Source organism: Rhinatrema bivittatum, chromosome 13 (assembly GCF_901001135.1).
Source record: "Rhinatrema bivittatum chromosome 13, aRhiBiv1.1, whole genome shotgun sequence".
In the NCBI taxonomy this organism is placed as follows: Eukaryota; Metazoa; Chordata; class Amphibia; order Gymnophiona; family Rhinatrematidae; genus Rhinatrema; species Rhinatrema bivittatum.
Window position 1 is genome coordinate 24,530,667 of NC_042627.1, and position 13,705 is coordinate 24,544,371.

The following is a 13,705-nucleotide window of genomic DNA, read 5'->3' on the forward strand; positions in this document are numbered from 1 at the left end:
TGAGTATCTATAGATAGGATTATTTTTTCCCTGACTGCATCATTTTACATTTGTACACATTAGATTTCATCTGCCATTTTAATGCCCAGTTTCCCAGTCTCACAAGGTCCTTCTGCAGTTCCTTACAGTCTGCCTGTGTTTTAATAACTGAAAAATGCCATGCCATCTCATTGCTCCCTTTTCCAGATCATTTATGAACGTGTTAAACAGCACTGGACCCAGTCCAGTGCTGTTTAACACTGGGTGTACTTCACTATTCAGCTCTCTCTGTTGGAAAAACTGACCATTTAGCCCAGCTCTCTGTTTCCTGTCCCATGACTTTTTAATATCCTGAAGAGTCTCTCCTGAGAGACTTTGTCAAATGCCTTCTGAAAATCCAAATACACTTTATCGACTGGTTTGCCCTTATCTACATTTGCACCTTCAAACAATTCTAATAGAAAGTACAACAAAATTTCCCTTTGCTAAATCTTTATTGGTTCTTCACCATTAATTCATGTCTATCTATATGTCCATTAATTCTATTCTTAAGAATATTTTCTAATTTACCTGGCACCAAGGTCAGGCTTGCTGGTGTACAGTTTCCTGGATCAACCTTGGAGCTCTTTTTAAAAACTGGCGTTACATTGGGTACCTTTCAGTCTTCAGGCACAGTGGCTGATTTTAATGATAGGTTACAGCTTGCTAGTAACAGGTCTGCAATTTCATTTTTGAGTTCTTTTAGAACTTTTCGGTGAATTCCATTTGGTCCTGGTGATTTGTCAAGTTGCTCTATTATATCTTCCAATTTCACAGTTATTTGCTCCAGTTCCTACAAATCATCACCTTCAAAGATAATTGCCAGTGTGGGTATCTCCTCAGCATCCTCCTTAGTAAAGGCCAAAGCTAGAAATGAGTTTTTCTGCTTTTGCCTTGTCCTCCCTGACCACGCCTTCTACCCCCAGTCATCTAATGGTCTAACGGACTTCCTGACAGGCTTCTTGTTTTTGATGTACTTGAAAAAGTTTCTATTATTAGTTTTTGCCTGTTTGGCATGTTTTTTTTCAAATTCTTTCTTGGCCTGGCTTATTAATGTTTTATATCTAACTTGCCAGTGCATGAGCCACCTGAAGCTCAGAACTTGTTCAGCCAGGCAGGCATTTTCATCTGGATAGACAAAAGCAGCTCCGAATTGTGATCATGAGAATGTTGCTTTAAAAAGAAAAACTGTGAGAGACAGACAGAGCCTAATATCTTTCTTACTGCACAAGTCAAAGGGGTGCGAGTGATGCCTCAGTTGATGAGGTCAGGTAGAGAGTAATCTGGGATGGGAATTCTGGAAGTCTGGGACTTAGGTTGCCAACTGGCTCCAGATTTTCAGGACAGGTTGATCCAGTCATGGCTTTACTTCCCTGCATGCAAGAACTTATAGTCTTGCTTTTTATAGGGAGTGCAGTAGAGATATCAGAATAAGTCCCAGCATGCAATGGGATAAAAACCAGGACTGGATCAAACTGTCCTGAAAATCTGGAGCCAGTTGGCAACCCTGTACTGGGGCTGATTTTGCATAACCTATTTGCTGTAAAGGGTCAGCGGGACTACTGCAGTTCTCTTTATATAGGCTTGCCTAACAAGTTATTCCCTGTGCTGCAGCTGATCCAGCATGCTGCTGCACACGTTTTGAAGGGATTGCGTTGGCGTGATCACATTCAGCCCACAATTGAGGGAACTGCATTGGTTGCCAGTGAAGCAGAAATCCAAATTCAAGTTAATCACTTTGATACATAAGCTCATGATATTAGATTATAGATGTATTTTGCAGGATAAATTGAAATGGTATAAACTGAATCGTAATTTACAGTCGGCAAACAGAGCATTGTTAAAGGCACCAGCAAATAATGTGGCCTGATTGCAAAGAACGAGGGCGAGGGCCTTCTCGTATGTGGCTACCGTACTGTGGAATTCTCTTCCTGATCAACTTTGATCCCTAAATGATGTAAAGGACTTTCGAAGACAGCTAAAATCAATTCTGTTTAGTGAAGCTTTTGAATGATATTCATGTTTTTATGTTAAGAACATGACTTTTAGTTATTTTTATTGTACTATTACTGTATTTTATAGAATTGTAATCCGCACTGAACACTGTGTGAGTGGAGGGGGCGGAATAGAAACTTTGCATAAATAAATAAAGAAATCCCTGCAAAAACCTGAACCTTTGCCTCTATGTGGTTATATGACTAATTAATAAAGGGATTCAATATCTCCAACATAAGAGCAAATTTTTTGGCAAATTTTGCAGGCTATTTATTCTTCTGAGGCTTCTATACATTTCATGTATATCTTCTCTCAGGGGGATTTTTGAGTTATTGTCCAGGCCTTTGCCTTAACAATGATTGATTACTGTAATTCGTTATATATGGGCTCCCCAAGGGTCCTCTGAAAGCCTTACAGGCCTTGGAGAATTGTGCACGAAGTCTAGCTTTGGGAGGATCAGTAAGAAAACGACTTCCCTTTGCTTGAACAATTCATTGGCTGCCTGTTGCTCAGCGCAGAAAGTTCTTTCCATGGTATTTAAAGCCATTGAGGGGCAAGAACCATCATATCTCGCTGCTTTGTCCTCAGAATAAATCATCTTGTACTTCAAAGTCAGTGGGAAAGTGGTTACTTTTGATTCCATCTATTAAGACTGCTGCAATTGTACTGTGCCTGTTTTCCGCTTTCAACAAGATTGGACAGACTATGAATCCCATGCAAGTTTTCAGGAGGAAAAGGAAGGGTGGCTGTGAGTGCAGTGCAATGGACAGAGAACAACCCTGCTGGCCCAGATCCAGCTTCCATCTTCACTGCTCCCAGGCTGGCCTGAGCAGCCCACATGCACACTGAATCAAGCAGCCTACAGCGCATCCAGCCAGAAAATTAGCTAATGTAAAACACTCCGCCGCAGATCTAAAGTGCTAATGGTACAGCAATAAGCTTGCCATGGTAAATAAAGGAGAAAGAGATGGACTAGCCATAGATAGAATGCCAAAAGTTATTCAAGACCAGAAGAATTGCAGAGAGATGATCTGGAGGGCCCAGTGTCACCATTTTACAATGTTTGTATTTAGGGCACTTTGACAATATTTAATAGCCATTCACACACAAAGAGCATGAACATGTAACCCTCAATATCTTAAGACACAAAACTTAACTGCTACTAATTAGCAAAGGTGGTAGAATCCTGCAAATGTCACCCTTAATGCTAAGGACTTGGAACTAGAAAAGGTTCGAATTGATTTTTGTGTTTTTGCCAAAATGACAGGGAAAAAACACGATTCAAATATATTCTAATTAGATATTTTGAGAAAATAGAACGTTTTCTGACTCTGCACTCAGAAGGGGGGTTTTTTTTTATCACTTTTTTCTTTAGCTCCCTCTTTTGATCTTTGTTTTCTTGCTGCATTTTGTTATTTCTTTATTTCTGATTACTTTATCAGCGTGTATTTATTTATGTATTCCTTGTTTTCTCTTGCTTCCTTCCCCGTCTCCCCGCCCGACCCTATCTCTGACTCTTCCGGGCACTGCCCGCCCCTCCACCACCTTCCCATTGCCGCTGGCGCTGCCACAAGCGTCCGGCAGGGGTCGCCACCGGGCCTCCTGATGCTCGCAGACGCCTCGCTCAATAAAGTTGCGCTTGTTGCGGCGGCGGCTCGCCGCGTTTACTTTGTCCCGTGTCGGCTGCGAAGCGGAAAGATGGCGGCTGACAGCGGCAGCTCGGAGCGGCTTCCTCCGCCCTTTCCCGAGGCCGAGCCCGGGGGAGCCGAGGACAGCGACGCGGAGGGAGAGGACATCTTCACCGGCGGCGTGAGTCACTGCAACCCGGGCGGCGGGGGGGCGGGCAGGGCTACGGGCCCAATGCCGAGCCCTGGTAATTGGGAGAGTGCGACTCTGCAAGCGGGGCCAGCCCTCCAGCATGAGCGGGGAAACGTTTGCTGCGCTGGGGAGGTCAGGCATGGGGTGGTGCTGCCCTCCGATCATGGTGCTCTGCCTGGCAGCCTGCAGTTGCATGGATCCTTGTACTGGTTCTTGAAACAATAGCTGTAGATACTGGTGTTTTACATTGGTTTGCGAGCCCTGGGCTGCGTTCCTTAGGGAAATAAGTAGATCTGTACTTGCAGAATAGACCTGTGGCACTGCTAATACTTATTCCTGTCTTTTTCGCTTTTGTACTGCCTCGGTCACTAGAAGGACCTAAAGTAGTTTACATAAAATGTATATAACCACAGCGAAGCATAACAAATAACATCGAAACCCTCCTAATGGAGACCTGCAAATGGCAGATTGCTGTTTTCTTGTTTGACCAGCTGTTTGGGTTTTCACTCTCTCCCGGTGTTAAAGTTTCCTCTTGAGTTTATAGAACCTCATAACGTGGGCCTGCTGAGGTTGGCAAATATTTAGGGTTTGGAAATAAAACAATAGGTGAAGTACTAATGTACACTCCTTCAGGATTGTCCATTTGTCTGAAGCAAGCTAATTTAGGCTTCTGAGGGATGGTGCTACAGTGCATTTATGCAGTTTTGAAATACTATAAAAGTTATTTCTGCAGAAATTTAGGTCAACAAACAAGTTGTCGAAGTTGATAATTAAAATGATTTTTATAAAACTAATTAGCCCTTTGAGAGCTATGCTTTCTTCATCGTACTAGTACAGAATCAGTCAGTTCTGTACTGTCCTAATGAAAGGAATATATCTCAAAAGCTAGTAAAAAAAAATGTAATAAAAGGGTATCACCTACAGCTAAATAGTGGAATCTTTTCAATAGATGAGTTGCATAATTAGTTGCCCATAAGTTGATCCTGAAAACCCCTATCTTCAACCTTCTGTGCCTCCTTGTATTAACTCTACATCCCTTTTGTATAAGGTGCCTGCACAATGCTTCCAGCCTAGGGTATCTCTGTTATCCTACTCTCGTTGCCATCTAGTAATCCCTTACTACTACCATACCTTATGTGCTTTAATTGCTACAATCCTCACTAAAAACCCCTACAATCTGTTAAATACCTCTTCTGAAATATATAGAAACATGACAGCAGAAAAAGACCCTATGGCCCACCCAGACTGCCCATCCATCCAATTAATTTAGCACTATAATTCTCATCACTTCCATGAAGATACCCTGTATTTATCCCATGCTTTCTTGAATTCAGATACTGTTTTTGTCTTCACAACTTTCACTGGGAAGCTGTTCCACATATCCACCACCCCCTCTGTAAAGAAACATTCCTAAGATTACTTCTGAGTCTCCCCCTGCCCCCCCTTTTCAACCTCATCACATGAACCTCCTTGTCCTAGAGCTTCCTTTCTGTAGAAAAAGGCTCACCTACTGTGCCTGGACACTCTTGATGTATTTGAATGACTCTTATCATATCACCTATTTCATCTTTCTTCTAGGGAATACTTTTAGATCTTTATCCCCCTATGCTTTAAAATGAAGACCATTTGAGCAGAGCCACCCTGTGGACCAACTCCATCCTGTTTTATATAAGGAGTGGTCTCCAGAATTGTACACAGCATTCCAAGTGAGGTCTCACCAGGGACCTATACAGGGTCAGTATTGCCTCCCTTTTTCTGCTGACCATGCCTCTTTATCTTAAGGTGGCCAAACAAGTGGATAAAGTGATAATCAGATACAATTACCCTCAGATCTCGCTCTTCCTTTGTGTTTAGAAGAATTTTACCTCCAATATTATACCTTTCCCTTGGGTTTTTACATCCTAAATGCATTACTCTACATTTTTTTACCATTAGATCTTTCTAGATCCCTCATGTTTTCCACACTTCCTGACTGCCCAACCTGTTGCGGGTTTTGGTTATTGGCAAAAGCACAAACTTTTCCCCAACAATCCTTCCGAAATATTGCTCCCTAAAATGTTGAAAAGAGCTGGTCCAAGGACCAATCCCTGAGGCACACCTTTTGTTTAGTTATACATTTAATGCTAATGTATAAGAACTCAACTATTTCTGATTGTGCTTTGAGACCAGCTAGGTAAAGGAAGAACATCAAATGTTTATAAATAACTCTGCACGTGATACTGATAAATGGAGATGCGTTTTCCATAAACAAGTTGAAACATCTCCAGTGGAGAGGCTTTTCCAGGTATCAAAAAGTACATCATAGCATATTTGCTTATGCGGGTGGGAGAGTGGTTTTTGAATGACTCTGCACATAGTCAGCAGTTTATGAAAAAACCAGTGGGTCCAGCCTTTAAGCCTGAAGCTTGTATTACATAGTGTTGCTCTTCCTGAAAATGTTAGATTCAGTACTTTTTTTTTTTTTAGATCTTCTAAGGTAGCTTGGAAGTGGAATAGGTCTGATGCGTTTATCCCCTTTTACTTCTCTTACCTATTGATAGTAATTTAAAAGTTTTTGCCCAGGAATGTGGTATGCAGTTTTCCCATATACAGGAAAGAGAAGGTTTTTTTTTTGTTTTTTTTTTGTTAAAGGTCGTCTTTTGAAAGACAGGACATTTCACTACCTGATACAAGAATACGGTGTAAAGAATTTGGTGCCTCTCTGCAGGTCAGGCATTATGTGGATTTAGTTTCAAAGGATGAAGAGAGCATTTTAAACAAAACCAAAAACCCACATCAAAAAGGTCGAATTAGAATGACAATCTTGCTTTACAAGCCCTCAACCGAGAAATAATTATAGCATGAAGAAGCTTAAATTGAAGCTCCCACACTGCATTAACCAAGACCTTTTCCTGAAGCTAGATCCCAACTCTGTTGCTATAACAGGCACTCTCTGATTTGCTTGCCACCCACTAGTCTTCTCATCCCCTATATTACATAGACATGTATACATTTTGAGAAAATAAGTGTTAAGAACATAAGAAATTGCCATGCTGGGTCAGACCAAGGGTCCATCAAGCCCAGCATCCTGTTTCCAACAGAGGCCAAACCAGGCCACAAGAACCTGGCAATTACCCAAACACTAAGAAGATCCCATGCCACTGATGCAATGAATAGCAGTGGCTATTCCCTAAGTAAACTTGATTAATAGCTGTTAATGGACTTCTCCAAGAACTTATCCAAACCTTTTTTGAACCCAGCTACACTAACTGCACTAACCACATCCTCTGGCAACAAATTCCAGAGCTTTATTGTGCGTTGAGTGAAAAAGAATTTTCTCCGATTAGTCTTAAATGTGCTACTTGCTAACTTCATGGAATGCCCCCTAGTGCTTCTATTATTCAAAAGTGTAAACCGATTCACATCTACTCGTTCAAGACCTCTCATGATCTTAAAGACCTCTATCATATCCCCCCTCAGCAATCTTTTCTCCAAGCAGAACAGCCCTAACCTCTTCAGCCTTTCCTCATAGGGGAGCTGTTCCATCCCCTTTATCATTTTGGTTGCCCTTCTCTGTACCTTCTCCATCACAACTATATCTTTTTTGAGATGTGGCGACCAGAATTGTACACGGTATTCCAGGTGCTGTCTCACCATGGAGCGATATAGCGATATGTGTTTTGCAGACTTTGCTATATGCACTAAGGGGTACATTTTAAAAGTATGCTGGATTTTGTAAGTTACGCGCATAGCCGTGCGTATCTTATAAAATCTGGGGTCGGCGCGCGCAAGGGGGTGCACATTTGTGCAACTTGCGCGCCGAGCCCTGCGCGCGCTGCCCGTTCCTTCCCCCTACCTTTATCAGAAAAGTTACTACTGCCTCTGGGCAGTAGTAACTTGCACGTACCGGCGCGGCAGGCCCCGACACAGGCTGCTGTGTCGGGGCACTCGGCCATGCCCCTAGACCACCCACACGCCCCCGATCGAAAACCACGCCCCCTGGCCACGACAACCGCCCCTTTTTGCAAGCCCCGAGACTCTCGCGCGTCCCGGGGCTTGCATGCGCCGTCGAGCCTATGCAAAATAGGCTCGGCGCGCGCAGGGGTTTTTTTAAAGGGTTACGTGCATACCTTATGCTCGTAACCCTTTTAAAATCCGGCCCTAAGTGTAATTTGGAAGTGTCTACTCTTAGTATGTGAAAACGTTGCCATTTTCTGGTGCTATCACCCCCCCCCCCCCCCCCCCCCCCCCCCCCAATAAATAGAAATGTGGCTCTATTTACTATACTTGAATGTAACTTTCCTTGAGCTACGAATGAAAAGGCATGAGCTAAATCCACAACAAATAAAATAATTGTTAATGTAACCTAGGTTGGTTGGATGCCTCTGTTATTGGAGGGAATGAGCATAAACCTTTATGAATAAATTCCTGCTACTTTATATCCAAGTGAACAAACATGGCGACCACACTACTGAAGCGCTGGAGAGAGAGAGCTATGTTGGTCATTTTTAAAGTTGTTCAGGTACAACTGGTAATGTTAGTTATGATGACTGACGTACGTTTCTTCCCTATGTTAGCTCAGGTCTTTCATAAGCAATTGAAATATTTGGCTCTGCTATCCATTTCCTAAGGGTTGAGATAATTCGACCTGTTTTAGTGTGTATGTTGTAAGCTTAATACTTGCCGTGTTCAGAACATTTCAGACCGAGGTAGAAAAATGTTTAAGGTAACATGGGCACTAGCCACAATTCTTAGGAGCCAAGAGGAAAGTAATTCTTTACCATTTTTTTTAAACTTTTTTTTTTTTTTTTTGCTGCATTTTCTTTTGCCATTTTTTTTTTTTTTTTTTTGCTTTTCCTGCCCCCTTCTAGCCTCTCTCCCTCACTTCTCCCTTCTTCAAACCACATTCTTGCTCTGGAATCGGTGCCAAATTTCAGGTGTCCGTGTTTTTCTAGCACATCAAAATTACATAGACTTGTAGGGGCTTTGTCCCCTGGTAGGTGTTGTGTATACTTTGAACCATGACTGACACAGTTATGACAAGGGGAACTTCCACTGACAGTCATTTTATAGGATTAAATGACAAATTTTAATACTACGGAAAACGTTTTTTGGCCTACATAAACTTCCCCTTTTTAAAGTTAATTGTAGGCATGACTCTTGAGTTTCCGCATTAGTAAAGCGGAAGATAAAGGCAAGCTATGATGGTGTAAATATTGCTTACTTTTATTTACAGCCATGGCGCCTGAAAGATCTGCAAACAATCATTTTCCGGTTCTGTGTCGTGTTGTATTTGCAGACTGGAACCCTCCCTCAGGTTTGCCACAAGCAGAATTTGGCCATAAGCCTCTGCTTTGTACTGAATTGAAGAAAGAAATATGTGAAAAAGTAATCCTAATACAATCGGATATGGTGGTTTTCACCTCTGTAACAAAGTATATTGTTTCATGATGTGACTAGGGAAAATTGTTGGGTGGTGTTTGTTTTTTTTTTTTGCAAACTTAAATTCCACCAGTGATTTCACTAGCTAATACCAACCTAGTAAATTAAATATTTCAGCCTTTCTGTGGGGCTGTTGTGAGTGGCCCTAAGGTTGGTTTGGCTGAAACGTGTGTGTGTATATATAATATACAGTAATGGGGAATTTGTTTTGGCTTTGCGGCCATAAACTATCAAACATCTGGAAATATCAGGTTGGTGGCTCCCGACATCACTGGGACTTCCTTTTCATTTGAGAGTTGTACCTCCTTGATTTCTAACAGATTTGACTAGTGGTGCCTTGTTTTGTGAAAACGAGATGATACTTCCTTTAAATCCAGAGTTACGGCATGGTGTAGAAGAAGCAGCAGCTCAGAGAATAGGTCTTGGAAACGTAACTTCTTGCTGGCAAGGCACATGTCGTTCATGCATGCCATCTGAGGATGGGAGGTTGTGCAAGGGAAAATGAAATGGAGGTGGGAGAAGTTATCTTTTTAGGTCCTTTCTGTGGAAAGGTGAGTATTTAAAGCAGTTCCTGTGTAGATTTGGGGAAAGACGTTGCCAACATGTCTATTAAAAAAAAAAAAAACAAAACCTCAAAAAAACGAAGTTACATTACTTTGTGATATATTTGTCAGATGAATGCAATGTCTCTTCTGGTTTGCTTTGTTTAACTCTAACAATAAAATATAGTGTTCATTTATATATAGGTTTCCCTGTTGCAAGGCTGAGTTTGTCATAGCGCACACAAGAAAGTGCTGGTTTCCTGGGCTCATTGTACCCTATACGTTTGGTGCTGTTGAGAAGGTCTTATGAGTCTTCTCCTTTTGCACTCAGACTTGATAGGGAAAAACTATTTCCTCATGTTGGGGAATAGGGAAATATTTCTTCAAGCTACACAAAGCACTGTAGAGATTTAATTAGTGCTTGAACTGGGAATTTCTTGAAATGGTATAAAACAGTATCCTGGAGCTAAACAAGTCATTCAGTTGAAATGGTGCAAGTGCAGCATGATTCAGACACATGTTCAGTGACTCAGCCCTTGACTGTTCTCCAAGTAATCGTTTAGAAATAAAGGTCAACAAGCAAGCTTTTTATGGGACTAACTCATTTGTGACTACACGTCTAAGTGAACTAACATAGCAATCACATTGCCTTATCCAAATAATTTTCACACCCTTTAAAGACTTGCATATGGCCTGCAGAAAAGCAGCCTCATGTTTGCATTGAGGTTGTTTTTGTTTTGGTGGGGCTGGTTCTGGTTAATTCCTTGCTTGCATTTTTTTTTTTTTTTTGCAGACTACTTGCTGGCTATGAACTATATTCATCACAAGATTTTCCCTTAGGTTCAGAAAGAGGTCTCCTTAAGTGTACTGTTCCTTTTTGTATTTTTATTCTTAACTATATGTATTGCACCATTATATGAACTACTGCAAGTGCAGGGTGAGGTACCCCAGTCCTTGCGTGCTGGACTCCAGTCAGGACCTTAAATGCATGCGCAGATTCAAAGGGAAAGCATCAACTTTTTTTTTTTGTAGAGCCAGAGACATTATTGACTGACTTGGCATCTGGTTCCCTTTTTGTATCTTTGATTTCTTACAGTCTATGCAGTAAAATTGATTTTGAAGTCCTTTTCAGTTTTCCCTGTGAATCACCATTTTAGCTTCTTTGCCCAAAACCCCTTGCAACAGGAAACAGAAAGTGACATCTCAGTACTGCACAGTGTACTTACTGGTATGGGCTACAGAGTCTGACATTTCATTGACATTTCATTATCACTTTAAAATAGTTTCTCCCCTTGTGTATCTGTCCTTTTCTCTCCCCTCTCCCCGGTGTCATACTAGGACAGCTTGGTGAACTAAGAGCTGAAAGGACACCTCAGAAACACCCCATTGATGCTGCTTTTTGGCTGGTAGGGGTCACTACAATAGGGGCAATCAATTTCCTTCCTTCCCTTGGCACGTTCAGGCTTGACTGGCTCTGCTAGATAGGGAGCTCAAGCCTGCGTTGCCCACTACACAGCAGGTAGAATATCAGGCCCCTGAAAATCTACTATTTAACTTTCTCACTGCGACAAGCATACTCTTACTGAAATTGTTTTTGCCAAGCTCACTATGGAATGTCAGGAACAGAATGCTAACGCTGGGATTGCTTTCTGATGAATGCTATAGAGAAAACAGCCCTGAGGAAGGCTGCAGCTTTGGATATATTTGATGGCGATAGGAAATAAGTAAGATGGTTGACATGAGGTTTAGAAACTTAAAAAAAAAATAAAAATTCCATTTTCAGATTCTTCACAATATGTGAAATCTATGCAAATTTCTCCAGGTCCCTGTGAGCAGGATGGTGGCACGGGCTTCCAGAGACCCCAGAATTAGTATGGGTGCCAACCTTTTTATAAATATAACAGTTCATATCTAAATCTAAGAAATCATAATTCCTCCTCCTGCAGGCTGTTGTCTAACCGTGCAGATCAACATGAAGCTAACAGAGGAAGAGCTGATGTGATAATGCTGGTCCTTCTTGTGTTGGAAGAGCATATTTAGAGGAGAGTTCCCATCCATTTCTCTCTCCCACCAGTATTGAGTCTTCTGACTCGTGCATAGCTTGATCTACAGATGGAGAAAAAAAATGTGCAAATCTAAGAGAGGATTCTTTAGTAGATTTTTATAAGCTAATCATTTGAAAAACTTGCAACAGCTGAAACAGGGTTGTTGTATTTGTGATTTTTAGCTAAGCTGACAAGCGGTCTGGTTAATTAGTTTTATTATTATTATTATTATTATTCTTTTCATAAATCTATCCTTCCAAAGATTTATTTATTTTTTTACAATAATAGCTGATGGATTTCCAAGCTGCAGATAAGATAAAATCAGGACTGCAGTTTGTAACGCGATAATCTTGTCAGAAACAACTATTTTTGTAGCATTTACAGCCTGTAGGATTCTGTGTGGTTTCTTTGCAAAGCTAAGCTTTTAGCTGACATGTGACTGCAAGGATAATTACAGACAGACATCTTTTTTCTAGGTTTGTAATCTCCCTTTTTATGTGGGTTTAGGCTGTTCTTTTAGAGAATATTAAAGTCTAATGTGCACCCAGACATCAGGCAAAGCAGTTGACCTTTTAAAATGCACACAAAAAAACTCCCAACCTTTCGGGGAACACAGCTTTTCAGCTTCAAAATCATTCATAGACCCCCACATATTTCTCTTTAGTTTTTACATGTAATAAAAATGATCTGCACTCCAGAATCGTTTATAACGTATAAAACTTTGACCTAAACTGAATACGTAGGGAGGGCAATTTCCAAAGCTGTTTAAAAATTGGCCTTATAATTGAAAGCTGAGGCCAGTCTACACCCTGGAGGAAAGGAGGAGCAGGGGTGATATGATACAGACTTTCAGATACTTGAAAGGTTTTAATGATCCAAAGATGACGACAAACCTTTTCCGTTGGGGGAAAAAAATCAGCAGAACCAGGGGTCACGATTTGAAGCTCCAAGGAGGAGGACTCAGAACCAATGTCAGGAAGTATTTCTTCACGGAGAGGGTGCCTGGAACGCCCTTCCGGAGGAAGTGGTGAAGACCAAAACTGTGAAGGATTTCAAAGAGGTATGGGATAAACACTGTGGATCCATAAAATCTAGAGGATGTGAATGAAGAGAGGGTGGCTTGCGGGAATGACGGCTAATAACTGGAGATAATACCCTTATTCAATAAACATACACACGGTTAATGCGACTACGACAGTGCTCTGGACTTCAACGGCAAGAGGAAACGTGGATAAAAGGATTTGCGTTCACAAAAAAAGCGGGGAGTAGCTTGCTTGTTATGGTGGTTACTACCCCAAACCAAACAAGCCTGATACTTCACTTTCAATGCATATCCAGAATAGCTGTCTGCTTCAACGGCAGGAGGGAATGAAGAAAGGTGGATTTTATATTCAGATAACAACCAACAAGGACTAAATTGCATAGGCTGGGTAAACAAGCTTGGGAGTAGCTTGCTTATTGCGGCGATTACTACCCCTACCCAATTAAACTAGATACTTCACTTAGAAGCAGTTCCAGCACTGCTCTCTACATTAATGGTGGGGGTGGATGGGAAACAGAACCAAAAGGTTACAAAATGCCAAGAGTAACAGAAAAGCATGAGAGAGAGAGGGGGGGAAAAAAAAGTGTGAAAGCTTGCTGGGTGGACTGGATGGGCCATTTGGTCGTCTTCTGCCGTCATTTCTATGTTTCTATGTTTAGTCTCCACTCATCTGTTGTTTCCCATATTCATGAGTGACTTATAGCATACTAAACCTCCAAATGTGAAACAATCTGTTGTGGGACCTAAACATGGTTCTTGCACAACTAGTGAAGCCACCCTTTTGAATCACTAGAGATGGTTTCGCTCAAGTTTCAACATGGAAA

The 13,705-nt window shown here is 41.5% G+C and overlaps 1 protein-coding gene across 1 annotated transcript in view; it reads left to right on the top strand.

The window, feature by feature from the left end:
* Nucleotides 1-3,636: 3,636 nt before the first annotated feature.
* The window catches only part of SNX1 (sorting nexin 1), a 112,005-nt gene continuing 101,936 nt past the window's right edge, over nucleotides 3,637-13,705 (top strand). The window contains exon 1 of the mRNA XM_029574888.1: nucleotides 3,637-3,822. Coding sequence (XP_029430748.1) covers nucleotides 3,712-3,822 — 111 coding nt within the window. The 5' untranslated portion in view covers nucleotides 3,637-3,711. The remainder of the gene's footprint in view (nucleotides 3,823-13,705) is intronic.